The 16,193-nt window shown below is 42.7% G+C and overlaps 1 protein-coding gene across 2 annotated transcripts in view; it reads right to left on the bottom strand.

Moving 5' to 3' along the window:
- Window positions 1–2,275: 2,275 nt before the first annotated feature.
- tmem59 (transmembrane protein 59) overlaps window positions 2,276–16,193 on the bottom strand; it is a 14,072-nt gene continuing 154 nt past the window's right edge. Inside the window, exons 1-8 of one of the 2 annotated variants that reach the window (XM_084139806.1) lie at window positions 16,017–16,193; window positions 15,413–15,518; window positions 14,377–14,471; window positions 11,386–11,538; window positions 11,139–11,214; window positions 8,180–8,306; window positions 7,814–7,931; window positions 2,276–3,571 (exon numbers count right to left, since the gene is read on the bottom strand). The exon at window positions 16,017–16,193 is cut by the window's right edge and continues 154 nt beyond it. In XM_084139806.1, coding sequence (XP_083995932.1) covers window positions 3,413–3,571; window positions 7,814–7,931; window positions 8,180–8,306; window positions 11,139–11,214; window positions 11,386–11,538; window positions 14,377–14,471; window positions 15,413–15,518; window positions 16,017–16,172 — 990 coding nt within the window. In that variant the 5' untranslated portion in view covers window positions 16,173–16,193 and the 3' untranslated portion in view covers window positions 2,276–3,412. Of the gene's footprint in view, window positions 3,572–7,813; window positions 7,932–8,179; window positions 8,307–11,138; window positions 11,215–11,385; window positions 11,539–14,358; window positions 14,472–15,412; window positions 15,519–16,016 lie in introns of both variants that reach the window. The other variant, XM_084139805.1, reaches the window with a different exon arrangement.

The following is a 16,193-nucleotide window of genomic DNA, read 5'->3' on the forward strand; positions in this document are numbered from 1 at the left end:
AAATGCTAGGTATTGGAGGTATCACTCTATCGAAATAATGTTTAGACGAGCTGGTTGACTCAATAAACAAGAGTAAAGTTACAAGAGAAACAAGAGTAAAGTTACAAATACCTACAGTGCTGTTATGTCTAAAACTAATCTGAGGGCACACTATAAAAGCATTAAAAGAGAATTGGAATTTCAGTGTACTTCCTGAATTGACTGGCATTGAAGTGGAATTGAGCCCAACCCTGATCTCCACCATGCTGGTTTGGACCCTAGATGTTGGACTGGTCCAGGTTGACTTTGGAAGGGAGGGGTCCAGCCTCCTGCCCCGGCCCGGAGGTGATGATGACCAGAGAGGATGATGGGTAAGGGGTCAGCAGCTTGTGGTCCTTGGCGTACTCCATGTATCCATAGATACTCAGTTTCTACAGACGGAAAAGTTTTATTTTCAATATTGAATGACTTTGGTTCCTTCATATCTCAATAGATACTCAGTTTCTACAAAGACAACATTTTTTTCTTTCATATCCCTTTGTTTTTGCATTTACGCAAAGAGTTATGGGATATTAGAACACTAATACTCATATTTTCGGCCTAGGGTAAGACTTACCTCAGCTGGGATGTATTGAACTACAGCAGTCGCCATCAAATCAAATCAAATGTCACATGCGCCGAATACAACAGGTGAAATGCTTACTTACAAGCCCTTAACCAACAATGCAGTTCAAGAGTTAAGAGAATATTTACTGAATAAAAAAATAAAAAATAAAAAAAGTAACAGTTATCGCCATGGTAGCACAGCAGATCCAGATGAGAACCAGAATAGACAGGATCAGACAGATCCAGCCTGCGAGCCAGGGGTTCCTAGTGAAGAAGATAACCTCCTGAGTGGCGCAGTGGTCTAAGGCACTGCATCGCAGTGCTAACTGTGAAACTAGAGATCCTGGTTCGAATCCAGGCTCTGTCGTAGCCGGCCGCGACCGGGAGACATGGGGCGGCGCACAATTGTCCAAGGTAGGGGAGGGTTTGGCCGGCAGGGATGGTGTTTGCAATGCCAGGGTTGTGGGTTCGATTCCCATGGGGGGCCAGTATGAAAAAAATAATGTATGCACTCACTAACTGTAAGTCGCTCTGGATAAGAGCGTCTGCTAAATGACTAAAATGTAAGAAGAATAAGCGCCCTGTTGCATTTTTTTGTAGGACTGAAAAAAATGCCTGGAATGTAAAAGAACGTTATTAACCGGTTCCCATGCTTTTAAAATAACAGTTCTGTTCCCGGAACAGTATAGATCACGTTTGATCCTGGTTCTGATTGCGTTCCTCGAAAAATGTATTTATTTTCCGGTATTCGGGTTCCCTGTACAGGTTCCAACTGCTGCTTTACTAGTTGAGAACAGAAACCACACACACACACAGACAGACAGACAAAGGGACAGACAGACAGACAGACAGAGGGACAGACAGACAGACAGAGGGACAGACAGACAGAGGGACAGACAGACAGAGGGACAGAGGGACAGACAGACAGAGGGACAGAGAGAGAGGTTAAAAGACCAGGATCAGCTAGGGTGCAGTGCCCCTGGAGCAGTTTCAGGGGTTAAGTGCTTAAGGGGCCGATGGCAGAAGACGTGTCCTCTGTAACGGACCTGGAGAGACAGCTGAAGAGGTTGTAGTCGTCCTTGTTGATGCTGCGGTCCACATACATGTCCCTGTCCCTCTCCTGGACAAAGCTACGCTGGTAGCCCTTCTACACTGGGCTGCTCAAGCCTGGAACTGGGGCAGGAAATGTTTTAATCAAAATTGTGTTTCACTTCATTCAGTAAAGACTTAAGTATAATTCAAATGCACATTTTTACAGTACAACATTTAGTCATTTCTCTGATCTTGTGTGTGGACACTGGTGTATGGTACAGTAAAGTACATTATGAGCATGATTTACATTATTTCTGTGATTCCCCCTTAGTTTCCTTTCTGATAAAAAGAAACGTACCCATAGACACTCAATCGTTGCTTGTCGATATACCTTTCATTCACTCTTCATTTTTCTTCCCTTAAACAGTGTGTTTGAAATAAACACCTGTTTAATGCAGTGACGCTTGAATAGGGAAATCATTCTAGTGGGGTGACGCAGGCACTTCTTGGAAACTCACACCCCTTCCTTCCAATGTTGTCCTTTTGGGCTATGGTTTAGATGATTCAGGACAGACCTAACGGTCAATCTGGTAAATATGGCTACAAGTTAAATGCAACGTATTGGAGGTATCACTGTCAAAATAAGAGATAGACAACAGCTGGTTGACTCTGTTTATTTCAAAACCATTTCTCATCAGGAGAAGAAGAAAAAAAATACTACTACAGCGCTGTTACAACTACCTACAGCGCCGTCACGTCAAAAACTAATCTGAAGTCAGATTTCAGCGTTAATTGTTTAATATTTAAACAGTCTCTGTTGTGACAAATGGCTGCTTAGAACAGAGAACCTCCATCCAACCAATACAGGTTAAAACACGACCACACTAAGTGAAGGGGAGAGATACAGCGGTAGTGGTTTAAGCACATAGCCCGTTATTGACCCGTGTAATTTCACCAAAATCTATTTAGGGTTTCTATGTTCTAAATGAAACCTGCACATAAAACGTGTACTCCGTCCCAAAACGGCACCCTACTCCCTATATAGTGCACTACTTTAGACAACACTATATAGGGAATAGGGTGCCATTTGGGACGCATACAGAGGCCATCAACAAATTATGATTCAATAAAACAAAACATCAAACGAGGGTCTGGAAAACACCCCAACAAAAGAGAAAGAAAGTCCTAAAAAAGAAGCTAATGTAACTGTGCTGCTATCATTGTGAGTGTAATGCCTCACTTTACTTTATGCCAATACACAGAACAAAAATAAGCCCCCCCCCCCCCTTATTATGCTAATCTCCAGAACTTGAAAGAGGAACAAGACAACAGCCAATACAAAATGTGCTTGAAGCAGTTTTTACAATTTAGACTAAAAAGGGGTCTAACAGTGTGAAAACGTAAGACTGACTTGGGCTTTCTAAAAAGGGCCAGCTTCAGTTTGCAGACCCAGATTAAGCCCATTCCTGGACTAAAGAACACCCCTTTCAATGGAAATCCATTTAGCATGCTTTTTCATAAATCTTCTCACCCTGCACAATCATGTTTCAATTCACTAGTCCAGATTAATCGTAGTCCTGGACTAAAACACATGCTCAATGGGAAAATCTCCATAAAAATGCCTCTTACTCCAGGACTAGTTTTATCATCACCTTCTCCACCCTGTTGGTTTGTAGCCTGGGTAAAGGTCTGTTTGTGTTATCATGTCACTCCTTGCCAGTCAAGGAGTGGCAAGAAGCGGAAAGATAGCACAAACAGATTGGTACCCAGGCTAGCTGGTTTGGACCCTAGATGTTTAGACGTTGGACTGGTCCAGGTTGACTTTGGAAGGGAGGGGTCCAGCCTCCTCATCCTGCCCCGGCCCGGAGGTGATGATGACCAGAGAGGATGCTGGGTAAGGGGTCAGCAGCTTGTTGTCCTTGGCGTACTCCATGTCTCCATAGATACTCAGTTTCTACAAAAGACAAAGACGTAAAAGTTTGATTTTCAATATTGATATGGATACTTTGGTTCCTTCTTGATTACTACCATCTGTAGGAATGGTGTTAATAAACCACTTAAGTGCACTAAAACCTGTCAGTTGAATAGTTTGATGCACCAAGTCTGGAACCAACAGGACCCTGAACAGCTTCTACCCCCAAGCCATAAGACTGATAAATAGTTAACCAAATAGCTACCTGGACTAGGGCTGTTACAGTGACCATATTACCGCCACACTGGCGGTCACGAGTCATGACCGCAGTCACGGTAATTAGGCTTCTCCAAGCTCTGATGCTGCTGATGGTCATTAGATACCAAACTTGCTAACTGCCTGGTACTCAGAACTCTATTGTCCCTCTAATCACTCTGACATCAATGCAAATGTATTCGAAAATCAAATCAAACACTTCACGAGAGCACATGAGCTATGCAATTGTGTGAGAAAACAAAGTTGATGGCCTCTTAAAAAGAGGAGGATCCCATCAGCTTTCCATAGGCTAGGCCTACTTTAATTATTTCTCAACTTTCCTAATATTAAGCAATACAAAAGGAGATGATCGTGGACTACAGGAAAAGGAGGGCCGAACACGCCCCCATTCACATCGACGGGGCTGTAGTGGAGCGGGTCGAGAGTTTAAAGTTCCTTGGCGTCCACATCGCCAACAAAAACTATCATGGTCCAAACACACCAAGAAAGTCGTGAAGAGGGCACGACAACACCTTTTCCCCCTCAGGAGACTGAAAATATTTGGCATGGGTCCCCAGATCTACAGCTGCACCATCGAGAGCATCCTGACCGGTTGCATCACCGCCTGGTATGGCAACTGCTCGGCATCTGACCGTAAGGCGCTACAGAGGGTAGTGCGTACAGCCCAGTACATCACTGGGGCCAAGCTTCCTGCCATCCTGGACCTCTATACTAGGCGGTGTCAGAGGAAGGCCCAAAAAATTGTCAAAGACTCCAGTCACCAAAGTCATAGACTGTTCTCTCTGCTACCGCACGGCAAGCGGTACCGGAGCGCCAAGTCTAGGTCCAAAAGGCTCCTTAACAGCTTCTACCCCGAAGCCATAAGACTGCTGAACAATTAATCAAATGGCCACCCGGACTATTTGCATTGACCCCCCCTCTTTTGCTTTTACACTGCTGCTACTCTCTGTTTATTATCTATGCATAGTCACTTTACCCCTACCTACATGTACAAATTACCTCAACTAACCTGTATCCCCTGTATATACCCTCATTATTGTTATTTTATTGTGTAACTTGTTTTTAATTATTTTTTTTTTTTTTACTTTCGTTTATTTAGTAAATATTTTCTCAACACGGCATTGTTGGTTAAGGGCTTGTTAGTATGCATTTCACGGTAAGGTCTACACCTGTTGTATTCGGTGCATGTGACACATAACATTTGATTTAGCACATTGCTTCGCTTTACAACAGGAGTATTATAGCCTACCTGGCTGGCATGAAAATGAACCACGGGAAAAGCGTCCTTCATTCGCTATTTAAGTGCATAGTTTACATGTATTTTTTCCCCCTGCCCCTGTTCCCGAGACAGGCGAATGATAATGGTCCATTCTAAATCAAAACTAATTTCACACATATATTATTTAGTATATGTAAAGACAAGATTAAATTAAGAATAGTCTGATGGGTGACAATATTAGCCTATCACTTGTGAATGATATATTATTACTTGTGAATGATATATTATTACTTGTGAATGATGCCCAGCGTTTGCAGTAAGGCAAGAAACAGTGAATGCCTTTTTTCGCAACTTTTTCAAATCAGTCGCACACCTCATGTAGCCTAGCTCAGGCTTATATGCTTTGATAAGGTTCGTATCGCAACTAAAGTGGCCAAATAACTTTAAAATTAAGCACATTAATCCCCTTTACAACCGGTGTAGAGCCTAACTGGCATATCAACATTTTAAGCTAAACGTTCTGATCAGTTGCATCAGCCTCATTGCTTTTAAAAGTTTTTTTGATGCTAGTGGTTGTATTAATTTGGGATCGATCGCATCCCACAACTGTCCCAGAGTATGTTTGGAATGTTTATTTATTGCACAGAAGGACAAGTTGACCAATAGAGCAGGTCAACTTTTGTACTATGGGGGATAGAAGATTAACATAGGCTAGTACTTTTGCTGTTCGTTAGGCCTACTCATCTTGTCGGCTGACGAAAAGTAAATGTGGACAGTTCTTCTAACATCTTCAATGTGCACCTCGGAATTGGATAAGAAGGATGGGCTCAGTTGTGTCCTCAACGTGTCTGTCTTCACTTGTAGCCTACTTCGGAGCCGAGATGCCCGTGAGAAGGAAGGGCATTGGCTAATAAGAATTGAGATATCTGAGAGAGCCATGTGAGTGAGAGGTGCTTCGGAGCACGGCGATTGGCAGCCGGGAGAAGGGAATGATAATTATTATATTCAACCCAAGGGCCGCTGCCTTCAGCGCACACATCCGTGACGGTATGACCCAAGCCCTTCTGACACAAATAACTCAAATCGCCCCGATTGACTAGATTTAGTTACACATTTCAATATGGGATATTTTACCCCCGATCTTGAAAATATTATTATTATTATTATTATTATTATTATAATAAAATGACCATACCAGAAACGTATTTTAGGCCATGGCTGCGAATCAAACTTTTTCTGGATATTTAGTCCGCTGGACTAAAAAGATCCAGAGCTTCCGGAAGCTTCATGTGCGGATCACGTTCTGCTCATGTGTATGTACTCTATGCGTAGAGAACAGGCTACTCAGACGAATGGTGCTCGTTTAATAAAAGTTAGATCAAAGCTGAATCAATGTCTGCAAGATCACAATGATCTCAGTATTCTACCTAACAAAACCAAATAGCATAACGTTATTGCAAGACAAAAACACCACCACATTCAATCGCGAATGATAATTTTTACCGGTGAACCTTCCCATGCAGCATCTGCATAGGAACCATTTGATGTCAGTCAGTTTCACGGGGATATACATTTAGATCTTCTTGAGTTATATAGTGTTGTTTAAAGTAGCCTACAGTATTGTTTTGAATGATGTAGCCTTAAGTGAGTGAAATTTTAAGATGGCGTTAACTGTAGCATAGCCTACCTGTGTATTTTGCCTAGTGGTGCGCGACGTTGAGTTTTGGCCACGTGAGAGAAAAATGCGGTGTTTTTTGTTGTTGTCTTCCAGTAACGTTACACTAGTATGCTACTATATTGGGTTATGTAGAATACTATCATAATGTGACCTTGCAGACATTGATTCAGCTTTGATCCAACTTCGTTAAAACAAGTTGGCTACCTAAGATCATACGCAGAAACATGTCATCGGGTCTAACGGTCGCGTCTCACCGAACTGCGCATGTACACGCCGTCAAAACAAAAAGGCACTCTTTCGTTATTAAAGTTGTTTTTGGCAAAAATGAAAGTGTCAGGTTTGTCACTTCCACGAGGTTGGATTAATAACATGTTCAACTACTTAAGAAATTGGCCTCGAATCCAGGTTGCGAAATTAACAACTAAAGGAAGACTTTTTCACTTCTCTCATTGACTTCTTAATTAAAATTTTTACATTTTTGTCATTTAGCAGACGCTCTTATCCAGAGCGACTTACAGTTAGTGAGTGCATACATTATTTTTTTATACTGGCCCCCAGTGGGAATCGAACCCACAACCCTGGCGTTGCAAACGGCATGCTCTACCAACTGAGCTACATCCCTGCCGGCCATTCCCTCCCCCTACCCTGGACGACGCTTGGCCAATTGCGGCCGGCTACGACAGAGCCTGGATTAACAACTAAGGAAGACTTTTTCACTTGTCTCATTGACTTCTCAAAACACCAAACCCCGACCTGGTCTGCTTTGTCCTGTTTCGCAAGCGTTCCTGGATGTCTCGCGATGTTGAGCCCCTGGGTTTAGAAACTCTGTGGTACGGTACTGCATTGTATAGCCTACAAACACCTCTGCTAGCTGCCCCATGGTGGCGATTCTAAATATCATTCAATCAAATTCTCCTGCTGCAGGATTATTTTCCTCCTGTGACGAAATGGGTCAAATTAAGATCTGACATCTGTACCCAGGTTAAGTGGAATTCATGGGACCAGAGCCGTTGCTAGATAGCCCCTTTTTTGTTGTTGTTGTTGTTGCATTTACGCAAAGATGGGATATTAGAATACTCCTTCATATTTTTTTGACCTAGGGGGACGTTACCTCAGCAGGGACATATTGGTCAACAGCGGTCGCCACGGTAGCACAGCAGATCCAGATGAGAACCAGAATAGACATGATCAGAGTGGTGGTCAGGATCCAGCCCGGGAGCCAGGGGTTCCTAGACGGAGGAGGAGGGGCGGGATGTCAAATTACACATCAATGGAGTCATTCAATCAGGAACAATGTGTTTCCCCAAAACACTTCCTTCTTTACATCTTAGGTTTTCTTTGGTGATATAAAACGTGGGACTCTATTTTAGCACCGCCTCCTGCTTCTTTCTCATTTGCATATCAGCTTCATTTCCTGATAGACATACCTTCTAAACCTAATAAGGTTTGTGCAGAAGACGTGTCCTCTGTAACTGACCTGGAGAGACAGCTGAAGAGGTTGTAGTCGTCCTTGTTGATGCTGCGGTCCACATACATGTCCCTGTCCCTCTCCTGGACAAAGCTACGTTGGTAGTCTTTGTACACTGGGCTACCCAGGCCAGGATCTGGAGCGGGAGAGATGGACGTGTTTTCATACCAATTGTGTTTGTTGTTGTTGTATTACACAGTAAACATTGTGATTGTGTAAAAGTTCATACGTAAAACCCAAATGCACACTCACAGCATTTTGTATTTTCAGTTTGTGAATTTGCTAGAGATTTTTTTGTTTTTTTATCAAATAAAATGTTATTGGGTCGCATACACATATTTTGCAGATGTTATCGCAGGTGCAGTGAAATGCTTATGTTTCTAGAGCCAACAGTGCAGCATACCTAACAATACACACAAATCCAAAAACTAAAAATTAAGAAACATCAGAACAACAATGTAAGTCTGGAATATACATACATACAGTACCAGTCAAAAGTTTGGACACACCTACTCATTCCAAGTTATTTTCTTCTTTTTATTTTTTAAACTATTTTCTAGATTGTAGAATAATAGTGAGGACATCAAAACTATTAAATAACACATATGGAATCATGTAGTAAGCAAAGTGTTAAATCAAATATATTTTATATTTGAGATTCTTCAAAATAGCCACCCTTTGCCTTGATGACAGCTTTGCACGCTCTTGGCATTCTCTCAACCAGCTTCATGAAAAATGCTTTTCCAACAGTCTTGAAGGAGTTCCCACATATGCTGAGCACTTGTTGGCTGATTTTCCTTCACTCTGCGGTCCAACTCATCCCAAACCATCTCAATTGGGTTGAGGTCGGGGGATTGTGGAGGCCAGGTCATCTGATGCAGCACTCCATCACACTCCTTCTTGGTAAAATAACCCTTACACAGCCTGGAGGTGTATTGGGTCATTGTCATGTTGAAAAACAAATGATAGTCCCACTAAGCCCAAGCCAGATAGGATGGCATATCGCTGCAGAATGCTGTGGTAGCCATGCTGGTTAAGTGTGCCTTGAATTCAAAATAAATCACAGACAGTGTCACCAGCAAAGCACCCCCACACCATAACACCTCCTCCTCCATGCTTTACGGTGGGAAATACACATGCTGAGATCATCCGTTCACCCACACCGCATCTCACAAAAATTGGAACAAAACATTTCCAATTTGGACTCCAAGCATTCCTCCAGACCAAAAGGACACATTTCCACCAGTCTAATGTCCATTGCTCGTGTTTCTTGGACCAAGCAAGTCTCTTCTTCTTATTGGTGTCCTTTAGTAGTGGTTTCTTTGCAGCAATTCGACCATGGCCAGTGTAGGCCGTCATTGTAAATAAGAATTTGTTCTTAACTGACTTGCCTAGTTAAATAAAGGTTCAACTTTATTTTTTATTAAGGCCTGATTCACACAGTCTCCTCTGAAAAGTTGATGTTGAGATGTGTCTGTTACTTGAACTCTGTGAAGCATTTATTTGGGCTGCAATTTCTGAGGCTGGTAACTAATGAACTTATCCTCTGCGGCAGAGGTAACTCTGGGTCTTCCATTCCTGTGGCGGTCCTCATGAGAGCCAGTTTCATCATAGCAATTGATGGTTTTTGCAACTGCACTTGAAAGTAATTGAAATGTTCCGTATTGACTGACCTTCATGTCTTAAAGTAATGATGGACTGTCGTTTCTCTTTGCTTATTTGAGCTGTTCTTGCCATAATATGGACTTGGTCTTTTACCAAATAGGGCTATTTTCTGTATACCTTGTCACAACACAACTGATTGGCTCAAACGCATTAAGAAGGAAAGAAATTCCACAAATTAACTTTTAACAAGGCACACCTGTTAATTGAAAAGCATTCCAGGTGACTATCTCATGAAGCTGGTTGAGAGAATGCCAAGAGTGTGCAAAGCTGTCATCATGGCAAAGGGTGGCTACTTTGAAGAATTTCAAATATATTTTGATTTGTTTAACCCTTTTTTGGTTACTACATGATTCCATATGTGTTATTTCATAGTTTTGATGTCTTCACTATTATTCTACAATGTAGAAAATTAAAAAAAAATTAAGAAAAACCCTTAAATTAGTAGGTGTCCAAACCTTTGACTAGTACTGTGTGTATATATATATATATATATATATATATATATATATAAAATGATGGGTGTAGACAGTATATGAATAGAAAAGGTGTGTACAGCAGTAGTTATATAGGATGAGCCTTGACTTGAATACAGTATATACACATATGAAGTGTGTAAAAGAGTATGTAAAAATTATTAAAGTGACTTGTGTTCATTGAGTATGTACATGTACACTGAGTGTACAACACATTAGGAACACCTGTTCTTTTCATGAAATAGACTGACCAGGTGAATCCAGGTGAAAGCTATGATCCCTTATTGATGTCACCTGTTAAATCCACTTCAAAATCAGTGTAGATGAAGGGGAGGAGAAAGGTTAAAGAAGGATTTTTAAGCCTTGAGACAAGTGAGACATGGATTGTGTATGTGTTCCATTCAGAGGGTGAATGGGCAAGACAAAAATATTTAAGTGCCTTTGAACGGGACATGGTAGTAGGTGCCAGGCGCACCGGTTTGGGTGTTAAGAACTGCAACACTGCTGGGTTTTTCACACTCAACAGTTTCCCGTGTGTATCAAGAATGGTCCACCACATCCAACAAAACTTGATACACCTGGGGGGAAGCATTGGAGACAACATGGGCCAGCATCCCTGTGGAACGCTTTAAAACACCTTGTAGAGTCCATGCACCGACAAATTGAGGCTGTTCTGAGGGCAGAAGGGGGTGAAACTCAATATTAGGAAGGTGTTCCTAATGTTTTGTACACTCAGGGTATATGTACATAGGGCAGCAGTCTCTAAGGTGCAGGGTAGAGTACCGGGTGGTAGCCGGCTAGTAACAGTGAATATGATGAAGACGACTTACATTTCGACTGTGGTTCTCCCCCGACTTCCTCTTTCTGGAGCTCAAACGCAGGAATAAACTGGATCTGTGGTTCAGTCTGTCAAATCAAATTACGTACTCAGGTTACCCAACAATTACCTACCCAAGTTCAGTTAGTCAATTAGTGCCTGCCAGTGGCAAATATGCAACAGGAAAAGTAAAAAACAATCCTAAAAGGGAGTGTCGGCTTGGATGAATAGGGTTGGAGTCGCTCCACAGAAGACGATACCTGGAAGATGACCAGCTTCCCGTCGTCAGCCTGGAGATAGAAGGTCCAGGAGGAGGACATCATGTTATGGGCCTGACTCATGACATCGTCCCAGAACCCTCTCACCAGAGTCAAAGGGTACAGCAGGTGGATGCGGGGCATCATGGCCAGCAACTGGAGGATGACAGTATTATGGGGTCAAGGGTCAAAAGCACATCCCAGTTCATGGGGTCTGGTAAGAATCACATAGCCTGGCCCCAGATACAGTGCCTTTGTAAAGTATTCAGATCCCTTGACTTTTTCCACTTTTTTTACGTTACAGCCTTATTCTAAAATAGATCACATTAAATACATTCCTCATCAATCTACACACAAGACCCCATAATGACAAAGAAATGTTTGTAAATGTATTAAAAATAAAAAACTGAAATACCTTATTTACATAAGTAGTCAGACACTTTGCTATGAGACTCGAAATTGAGCTCAGATGCATCCTGTTTCTATTGATCATCCTTGAGATGTTTCTACAACTTGCTCGGAGTCCACCTGTGGCAAATTCAAATGATAGGACATGATCTGGAAAGGCACACACCTGTATATAAGGTTCCACAGTTGACAGTGCATGTCAGAGCTTAAACCAAGCCATGAGGTCGAAGGAATTGTCCGTAGAGCTCCGAGACAGGATTGTGTCGAGGCACAGATCTGGAGAAGGGTATCAAAAAAATGTCTGCAGCATTGAAGGTCCCCAAGAACACAGTGGCCTCCATCATTCTTAAAATGGAAGCAGTTTAGAACCACCAAGACTCTTCCTAGAGCTGGCCGCGTGGCCAAACTGAGCAATCGGGGGAGAAGGGCCTTGGTCAGAGTTCCTCTGAGGAGATGGGAGAACCTCTCAGAAGGACAACCATCTCTGCAGCACTCCACCAATCAGGACGTTATGGTAGAGTGGCCAGACGGAAGCCACTCCTCAGTAAAAGGCACATGACAGCCCGCTTGGAATTTGCCGAAAGGCACATAAAGACTCTCAGACCATTAGAAACAAGATTCTCTGGTCTGATGAAAGCAGGATTGAACTCTTTGGCCTGAATGCCAAGCGTCACGTCTGGAGGAAACCTGGCACCATCCTTACGGTGAAGCATGGCGGTGGCAGCATCATGCTGTGGGGAGGTTTTTCAGCGGCAGGGACTGGTAGACTAGTCAGGATGAGGAAAAGATGAACGGAGCAAAGTACAGAGAGATCCTTGATGAAAACCTGCTCCAGAGCGCTCAGGACCTCAGACTGGGACGAAGGTTCACCTTCCAACAGGACAATGACCCTAAGCACACAGCCAAGACAACACAGGAGTGGCTTCGGGACAAGTCTCTGAATGTCCTTGAGTGGCCCAGCCAGAGCCCGGACTTGAACCCGATTGAACATCTCTGGAGAGACCTGAAAATAGCTGTGCAACGCTCCCCATCCAACCTGACAGAGCTTGAGAGGATCTGCAGAGAAGAATGGGAGAAACTCCCCAAATACAGGTGTGGCAAGCTTGTAGCGTCATACCCAAGAAGACTCGATGCTGTAATCACTGTCAAAGGTGCTTCAACAAAGTACTGAGTAAAGGGTCTGAATACTTATGTAAATTTGATATTTTAGTTTTTTTTAAGTAATACATTAGCAAACATATCTAAAAACCTGTTATTGCTTTGTCATTATGGGGAATTGTGTGTAGATTGATGAGGAAAAAAACAATTTAATCCATTTTAGAATAAGGCTGTAACGTAACAAAAAGTCAAGGGGTCTGAAAACTTTCCGAAGGCACTATGTTTGTGCTTTCCTGCCAACTTTTATGGTCAATGGTGCAGGACTTGGCTATACATCACAAACTGATCTGGGACCAGACTAGATGGGCTAGCCGTTTGGCTATATAGCACAAACTGATCTGGGACCAGGTTAGATGGGCTAGCCGGTTGGCTATACATCACAAACTGATCTGGGACCAGACTAGATGGGCTAGCCGTTTGGCTATACATCACAAACTGATCTGGGACCAGGTTAGATGGGCTAGCCGGTTGGCTATACATCACAAACTGATCTGGGACCAGGTTAGATGGGCTAGCCAGTTGGCTATACATCACAAACTGATCTGGGACCAGGTTAGATGGGCTAGCCAGTTGGCTATACATCACAAACTGATCTGGGACCAGACTAGATGGGCTAGCCGGTTGGCTATACATCACAAACTGATCTGGGACCAGGTTAGATGGGCTAGCCAGTTGGCTATACATCACAAACTGATCTGGGACCAGGTTAGATGGGCTAGCCGGTTGGCTATACATCACAAACTGATCTGGGACCAGGCTAGATGGGCTAGCCAGTTGGCTATACATCACAAACTGATCTGGAACCAGGTTAGATGGGCTAGCCAGTTGGTTATACATTTTTATTGCACCTTTATTTAACCAGGTAAGCCAGTTGAGAACAAGTTCTCATTTACAACTGCGACCTGGCCAAGATAAAGCAAAGCAGTGCGATAAAAACAACAGAGTTACATATGGGGAAAAACAAAACATAAAGTAAAAAATACAACAGAATTTATATATACAGTGTGTGCAAATGTAGCAAGTTATGGAGGTAAGGCAATAAATAGGCCATAGTGCAAAATAATTACAATTAGTATTAACACTGGAATGATAATGTGCAAGAGATGATGTGCAAATAGAGATACTGGGATGCAAATGAGCGAAATAAATAACAATATGGGGATGAGGTAGTTGAACTATAGCACAAACTGATCTGGGACCAGGCTCCCCTCCCACACACACACATTCAGATGCTCCAAAACACAGGCCTGTTGTTATTGGTTAACAACATTTATATTCCAATAGGCTGTCTTCAGTCTATTTTCCTACATATCACCCAGTTCACCAACAATATTTCCGTTGTCAATATTGGTCTTCAACAATCAATGGCAGTCACTTGAGTGTGTTTGACGGAGCGGCGTAGCACACTACCTGCTCTTGTTTTTGTACCTGCTCTTGTCTTTGCTCAGCAAACGGTAGTTGACTCTGGCAGCCCAGGTTGCAGGCATACTGCTCATCTGACTGCCTGTACGCTTCATGACAAGCTGGGGAGAACCAGGAAGTAAAAAACAAACAAACAAAAAAACAGGTTACAGAACAGATGACACAGACATTGTCTGGCTAGTCTCGTGGAACCAGAAGACTGTCTAATTGGTGTAATGTCTGGCACCGATTTTAACCACCGTGAAGAAGTGTACCGGTGGCGTTCCTCAATAATTTAGTCAAGACAGATTGCAAGGACACATGATTGGGAATGCCCTGACGAATTGAGGCTGTTCTGAGGTCAAAAGGGGGGTGCAACTCAATATTAGGAAAGGTGTTCCTAATGTTTGGTATACTCAGTATACTTTGTAACATGTTGTTTTCTGAATCAAATGGGGCTTAGGTGGTGGGTGTGGCCAATGGCACGGTCCTCCTCTTGGCTGCAGACATATCTTTTGGGGCCGAGAGAGAATTTTACAGTTCTAACGCTAATTTCCTGCAATTCTACAAAAAAAAATCTATGGCTTATACCGTGTTCTTCTGCTATCCGAGTAGCTCAAATTATAACTAAATCAATGGGGGCCCCAAGCCATGACATTTTTGATTCTCCTACAAGGACACCCTGATTATTATCGTTTTGACGACATTATGAAGACTGATTCTGTAGCAGCTGGAAAAGTCACTGTCTTTTGTTTTGACTTCGTACAAGCCTCTGGAGCTGATGTTTTGGGAACATTTGGTACTGTATGATTAGAATATAAAGGGCCTGTTTCCAAGAGGCCCGTTAGACATTTTATTTGCTTCTGCTCTGGAGGTTCTCCCTGAATTCATCTAATAAACCTTTTGGTTCAACTGAAAATTCCCTTTACAATAGCATTATCTGTTTTCTGCACAGTAGTCTATGTACTTAGCTGGCAACATGACTATCTGTTTTCTGCACAGTAGTCTATGTACTTAGCTAGCAACATTACTATATTTTGAAGACATTGCATGACAATCTTACTGGAGTCACACTCGACTTTAGTTTGGTTCAGATCCTCGCTGTCGCCCACGAACTGGCAAATGGAGAACAGTCGACAGCCTCTCTGACAGGCGTACAGTTCCTCCTCCTACAACACAAACAAACACAGTCATGAACAGGACTGAACCAGTATCTTTGTGCTCTCTAACGCTCAGAAAGCTCCGATTCAAACTCCCATTCACCAGCTCTGCAAGCGTTATATTGTTAAAATACGTTCGTTGATCACCAAATACGGAGTTTCGCTGAGCAACTACTGTAATCTACATTTACTCCCGTTACGGCCAGCATGTACTTGCCCCCAAAATTACGTAATAAAAATGTAACGTTAAGTTACAAACAACCGGAAAAAAATGCCTATTCGGCACCTCCAATCTGAATCACTAATTACAGCCACGCAGTGGTCGGAAGTCTACAACAGCTAAATACATTGTAGGCGCCGCAGAGTCATTTTTTCGGTTGCTAGTACATTTTTGGCTAGTCCTCTTCTAAAGGACAACGTTTAGTGTATCCACCGTTTTTCGGTATAGTAGACTTGCTTAGTTAGCAAAACGACAAACATGCTACTAGCTAGCTTCCAGCAACTCACCCGAGGATATGTGTGCAAACTGTAAGTCATTTGACATGTCTTATGGCAAGACGCAGTATTTCCCAAAACTCCATCAAAAATATCGGCAGTTGCCGAGGTGTATGCGAACACGAAGCACAGACTCACTAACACACCAAAGGACTTAAATGTCCGCATTTTAGCCTGCTGCGAAAATCG

The sequence above is a fragment of the Coregonus lavaretus genome (genome assembly GCF_964263955.1).
Source record: "Coregonus lavaretus genome assembly, chromosome: 23".
Lineage (NCBI taxonomy): Eukaryota > Metazoa > Chordata > Actinopteri > Salmoniformes > Salmonidae > Coregonus > Coregonus lavaretus.